Source organism: Nestor notabilis, unplaced genomic scaffold, assembly GCF_000696875.1.
Source record: "Nestor notabilis isolate BGI_N333 unplaced genomic scaffold, ASM69687v1 scaffold7962, whole genome shotgun sequence".
Classification (NCBI taxonomy): Eukaryota; Metazoa; Chordata; class Aves; order Psittaciformes; family Psittacidae; genus Nestor; species Nestor notabilis.
Window position 1 is genome coordinate 22,968 of NW_009918681.1, and position 6,704 is coordinate 29,671.

Genomic DNA, 6,704 nt, shown 5'->3' on the forward strand with positions numbered 1-6,704 from the left:
TCCTAAATATAATTTATTTAATTATCACTGAAATACATAAGTACAAAAAATAACTTGGGAGGAAGAGGAATGTAAGTTTAGTATTTATACATGCAGACTCTTTGATCCTGAGCACTATCTCCATGGCAATACTGTTCAGTATCAAAATCCTAAACTTGATCTAAGTTACAGCAGAAGCCTTGCCTTGTCACACAGCTTAATACTAACCCAACTGTCTTGAGCTGTTTGCTAGTTTAATCCACATCAGATGTACTTCAGCTCTATAGTCAAAACAGAATGAGGCAGCTCATGTCCAGCTGGATGGGTGAGCACTCTGTACACACGGCTAAACCAAGCAACTCTACAATCTGCTTAACATTATCTCCAATACAGACTTCAATACTAAATTTTCTACCACCCTTTGGACTGTTCTTAAATCATTCAGTGTCACCCTATGCTACTACCTATCGGCCATGGTAGCTTCTAAAAGAAGTTAGAGTAAGAAGTTACTGACTACATTGCTATAAACTATTGTAATGCAGTTCAGATGGAATTGAAGGCGGGAACCAAGGGGCAGCTTTCTGGCAGCTGCCCACAGTCTGCCAGCCCCAGCCCCACCACTGCTGCGCACAGGGACTGGTTCTATCAGCTCCTAGCAATGAAAAGGAGTCATCTAAAGCCAACAAGAGCCCACAGGTTTAATGCCTCAGAACTACATATTGTATTTCTTTACATTGCTGGACTTTGTAAAAAGAGAGAGTTCTCATGAGGATCTCAGTGATTCTACATTCCACAAAAGATGAAGTGGTAAAACATACAGTGATATCGTGTGCCAGAAAACTCACGTAAAACAATTCACTAAAAATTGATGTAAAATTAAAAAAAAAAGAAGCTGAGAAGCTTTTAATCAGCTTACAGAAACTGTGTATAGACAAGCATGGGCAACACACGTGGTTTAATTAGAGAACTGTGAAGAGCAGGCAGTGAAAACAAAAACTATGAACAGAGCCAATCAGATATTCTGGTTTAAGATTTCTGTTGAAAACTGTTACCTGCAAAGGGAAAAAGCAATGCACAGCTCAGATCATTTGTCCAGGTGACAAGGCACTACAAATCCATAGCAAAAAATGACGGAGAAAAACATGGAAGCACAGACCAAGAAATTATGTAGTAAAAGCTTGACAAAAGATTTGTGCTGAATGCTCCTAGTTGGGTTGCATGCATCAAAACAGTCATTTACAAACACTGTTCTAGAGGTATAAGAATGAATTTGAATACCTGCAGCGTGAGGCTAACTGGGGACTTGTTTAGCGTATTGAACTGAAACTTCCTGTGACAGTAATGCAGGGAATTACAGAGAACAAGCTGATGTGAATCCCCCGTGAGAATGATCAATAACATTACCTCCGCAATACCCACTGGGATTTTTTCTGAGCCTAACATCTGTCAAAGATTTTGACAAGGGTCACTAGGCTGTTGAAGAGCAAAGTATTGTACATTTACTCACCCATTTCAAAGTTTACAGTTAAAAGACTAACATTTGGAATTGCAACAGCACAACAAATCTGGAGAAGTTTTCACTGTAACTTATGTGATACCTACAGCTATATGATGTTAATGCAAATAACATAATATGGAGATAGAGGCACAATATAATGAAGTACAGTATAAGAAAAAATAGATTTTGTGAAACAAAACTTTTTTTTCTTATTTATACCTTTTGCAGACAACAGTAACTTTCCTTGTATCCTGTCAAGTTATCTATCTGCTTAGTAAGGGGTGAAATGCAAGCTCAATTTGAGGAAAACAGTAGTTAATGCTAGTAGTTTTCAGGAGACTATGAGTTTGTGCTTTTGTTTATGACCAGGCAGGGCCATATGACTGTATCTGAGATTCAGCAACACGAACCACAGACTAAACTCCTGTTGACTTGACTGTGATACGCTCCCTGCCTATACTGGCAGTCAAGGACAGGTTGAAAGGAGTACAGATAGACCCCAGGAGAGATGCCTCCAGTGCAGTAGGTACCAGCCAGAAAGAAACCTTGTGGAACAGTGCAGTGCTGCTGAGCATCTGCCTTAGAGGTTGCCTAACTTCAGGCCAGCGGCGCTGCTAAGACCTTCTATGCTAGTATTGACTGTTCTGCTATTGCAGATGTTTTCCCTGTCAGCAGTGACTGTTGGCTGCTCTACCTCAATGTCTATAATCAAGTTATTCCAAATCAAGAATTTCCAACAAGAGATAACAAAGTTTTCTGTGAAGATAAACGTAACTGAAATTAATATATGAATCATAAAAGAGAAAATCTCTTCTACCCCATGCACTGGAGGCAGCATGAACAATAAAACACAAGCACCCCAAATCTTTTATAGGCTGTTATGTGCACTGCAGTATGAATTGAACATGAGATCTTTATGCTTTCCATTGAGTTCTCAATGGCCTAATTCACCCTTTCAGAAAATTTCACTGCCTGAAGCTATTAGTATCTCTTTAACAGAAGAACATCTATTGTTTCAGGCTGTCCAGGTTCTAGAGAGCTACAGTAAACCAGTGGAGGAAGTGACCTAACTTACTTTTTCTGTTTATGTCTTAGTACTGGACAGATCATTATCTACAGTGGAACGTGTCTGAATACCCAGGAGTGAAGAATGTCCGTTTTTCCGATGGACTGATTTGGAAGCCAGATATTCTTCTCTATAACAGGTAGACAGACTTTCTTCATATCGGGAAGGAGAGAAAATAATAGAATTATAGAATCACAAACAGCCCAGGCTGGCAGGGACCACAAAAGGTCAACTGATCCAAACTATCATGGGTAAAGAAGCCTAGATGAGATTACCCAGCACCCTGTCCAGTTGCAAAGATAAGGCAACGCAAACGACCTAATTATCTCATCAAAATGCCTAGGTTTGGAACACTTTTCAAAAAACCTGGGAAGTTTTGCAATACTGCAGAATAAGTGTCTGCAAGTACTTGTGAACAACGACATCCCCCCTACCACCAATTCTGGTTGGGTTTTGTGAGATCAAATGCTCCATCCCTGGCAGTGTTCAAGGCCAGGCTGGACAGAGCCTTGGGCGACATGGTCTAGTGTGAGGCGTCCCTGCCCATGGCAGGGGGTTGGAACTAGATGATCTCAAGGTCCTTCCCAACCCTAACACATAGATTCTGAGATTAGAAAACTAAACTTCCCTGGCTGTGCTCACTGGTACAGGTAGTGATAATTTCCTCGTTAATACTTTGTTTGGTCTAAATGTTTACTGGTGAATTCAACTCTGACTTTCGACTCTCACCTGGTTTTAGTTTGGGCTTCACTGGAGGCAGAATGGGTAAATGCCAAAAAATATGTTTGCATTTTTCCGTGTTCAGTTTTGTGTCAATCTTTCTTCCTGCTACAAAAATAGCTAAGATATTTACTGCTCTCCTCTTCAAACTATCTGTTCTGAGTTGGGCTCATTTCACATAGACTGCCATCAACCCACCGCAGACCCTGCAGTGACACTGAGAGATTCTTTGGCTGCACCATTATATGGTAGTTCCCATTGTGGAATTTGTTTGGTTTAAAAAGATGAAGCACTGACAGCTATCTGCTTTTCAACAGCTTGCCTTTTTCTGCAGCAGTGGGCCTATGTGCTGTTCCTCAGGTACCAGAAAGACCTTCGTACATATTACACTGGCTATTTTTGTGATAGACAGGGTACATTGTTATTCTTTTGCCCATGCAGATGACAAGAACTTTTTGTCTGACTAATGGCTTTTTTCATGTTTCTCTGCCATATGTCCATGAATGACAGCCCTGCTGTGTTTATCAATCTGATTCCCCCTCCCCACTTCAGGAGCTTTTTGTTGCAGTGAGACCTAGAGAATAGCTGTACCCAACATGTCAGCTGCAGTTACGCTCCCTTTAGCCACTATGATGATCCATGTCACTGGCACAGATGCTGCTGAATTGTAATAATGTGATAACGGCACCCAGAGTACTTACTTCTCTCTACGGCCTACATCACTGCGTTGCTTACAGCATGCTGCAGTGCTCCTCTCAAAGGTACAATTAATACTAAACAATTTGAGGTAATCTCCACTAGAGTTCACCATACTGATGGTACCTGTCTGTCAAGAGTAACTCTTGTTCCAGTCTAAGCATGGCAATTAGCACTCATTCTCTATACACCAGTCTAAAAACCCTTTCAAATGCTCTGTACACGAAATGGAGCAGCATGCAACCTGGACAACTATCTTTGCAATATTAATCTGGCTTAATGTATTTTTCCATGCAAAATTGTTCCCTTGAGCATTTATTCCTAGCTACCTTGATTCCATAAACAGCAGTTTTATTGGGAGATTCCAACAAGTCAGGCATTCATTTGCAATCGCCTACTGAATTACATACTGTATATGCCATAAAATTGGTACCCCACAACAGCATCCCAAAAGAATGAATTATGACAATTTTCTTCCTCACATATATCACATACCCGAGAGACTTTCAGAGTATCTGAGGATTTATGCTTCAATATTTAAGTAAGTATATCCAAGATTAAAGGGTCATTTTTGTAGAAGTTAGTAATATTAAGACACACATGCTAACTGTAGCTGAAGTGCATTACAGAGTGAGAGGGGTAACTTAACATCAAACACCAGTTTCCTTTTAATACAGGTTTTTGACTCTTGGGATTATTAACTATGGCATGGTCATGAAGTAATTATTCTACAGTGTCTCTATTTCAAACATATATTTAATCCAAAATCTTATTCAGAGACCATTCAGAGAGCAAAGCTATTTAAAACAAGTTCTTATTCCTGTATGAAATAGCATTGTGAATGTTATGATGTAACATGTTATTCTGAGACAGATGCTTTTAATTTCCATACACTTCACTAGGGACATGCATCTGTCGTTACAAAGATATTAATGAACTATAAATTCACATTTTATTTTAATGAACGATTTGAATCCTTACACATCATGCTGCAGCCAAGTACACAGAAGCTTGTGGCAGCTTTATTAAATTTTACATCCAGTCTATAATGCAGAGAGCAGGGCCAGTTCATCTGTAGTTTTCTGAGGCAAGAAAATCTTGGCCTATGTACAAATTCCAGGACTGTGTTAGTGTCACGTATGGGCTCTCTTCCATCTCGTTAGTTTTACCAGACTTATTAGAAGTGCTCAGTGTGGTGGCATTGTTTTCCAAATATTAAGGCTACACAGTGTTTAGTACTTCACGGAATAACAACAATTCGGCTTTGTCATCTCAATGTACTGCAGTCAGTATCTGCTTTCAAGTGGTTATACCCTGAAGAAGAAATGTAGCAGAAATGGTTTTCTATCATTACATTCAAGTCCAAAGTTTCATCAAGCAAAGGCATAGCTACTTGGTGCATTCCTAACTGAAGCACTGCATTTCAAAACCTATTAGAAGGACCTTGCAGAAAAACACGTATGCTCCTTTGTCAGAAAAAAGAACATATTTGAGTCTGAGTTCCTCTTGATATTCTTTAAAGAATGTGTCTTATGAAAGGCAGTCACAAAGTAATGAAACCTAGTTTCTTTATGTGTGCATGCAAACCTGTGTGAATACATCTGTGTCTGTATGATCTTTCTTGCTGCCCTTTTCCCCAGTATCCTCTGAAGCCATGTCTGCCAAATTTAGCAGTGCAACCAGTAGAGATTTTAGCAGGAACAGTTTCTTACAAGTATCATGAAAACAGACAACCAAAACAAGGAGGGAGAACAATTAGTGTCCCAACTGGAAGAGAAGCTGCAACATGAACTCAGAGAATCCAGCCATGAGCTGTGAAGCTGAAGGAGAGTGGCCTGCATTAGTTCAACTGCCTTAGAATCAAATTGCCTTTCGCCTCAATGTGCTAGAATCCATTTGTGCTACTACATACATGACATTTAGACTTTTCTGCTTGTCTTCGGAGTTCAAATTAAATAGTTGTAAGCTTTTCAACACTGCGGGACTTCTGCTCACCACAGGAAAAAGTACAGCTCCAGACGGGCAAGTAATTATTTGCATTTAGTTTTTTCCTTGTCTGCCTATTTCACAGACCTGTCCAGGCATTTTTTAAAGTTAATGTCTTCAAATGCATAAGGAAAAAATCAAATGCAAAGTAACAATGACTAAAATAATGATTGCTTTATATGAATGAGACAAAAATTGTACCAGAATAGCTCAAATATTAAAGTTCTGTTTTTTAAAAAAGAGACTATTTCAATAAAGGGTTTCCTGCTGGAAAAATATGCCAGTTACTATACTTCATTTTCTGCTAGAAATATGAATATTTCACTTTCTCTGCATCTCAGATTCTTCCTGTATTTTTCTGATGATGTTTTAGGTGATCAGAAAATTATGAGATACTAAACCGCTTACAGGCAAACCAGGTATCAGAGACTTGTCATGTTCAAATCAGCCAGAGACAACACAGGGTTTTGGGTCAATGGAAGCAAAGACTACAGGAAGAAGCCTGACATTGAGGCTCCAGTGACCTTCTTTGCCCTGCCCAAGTGCAGTTGGCACTGTATTTGCCCTGTGTGACAACCTGTCCCCACCAAGTGACTGTTTGGAAACTACAAACAATACAACAAAGTACAGTAGCCTGTGTCTTATTTCACTTCTCCACTGCACATAGGAAAGCCCAAGAAGGGAGCCCAGGTCCATAATCAGGAACTCAGCACAGCTGTCCCTGAAATAATTTTGAGATGCTATGGTCATTCACTGCTG

The 6,704-nt window shown here is 39.7% G+C and overlaps 1 protein-coding gene across 1 annotated transcript in view; it reads left to right on the forward strand.

Moving 5' to 3' along the window:
• The window catches only part of CHRNA7 (cholinergic receptor, nicotinic, alpha 7 (neuronal)), a 37,414-nt gene that overhangs the window by 22,030 nt on the left and 8,680 nt on the right, over window positions 1-6,704 (forward strand). Inside the window, exon 3 of the mRNA XM_010009845.1 lies at window positions 2,573-2,682. Coding sequence (XP_010008147.1) covers window positions 2,573-2,682 — 110 coding nt within the window. The remainder of the gene's footprint in view (window positions 1-2,572; window positions 2,683-6,704) is intronic.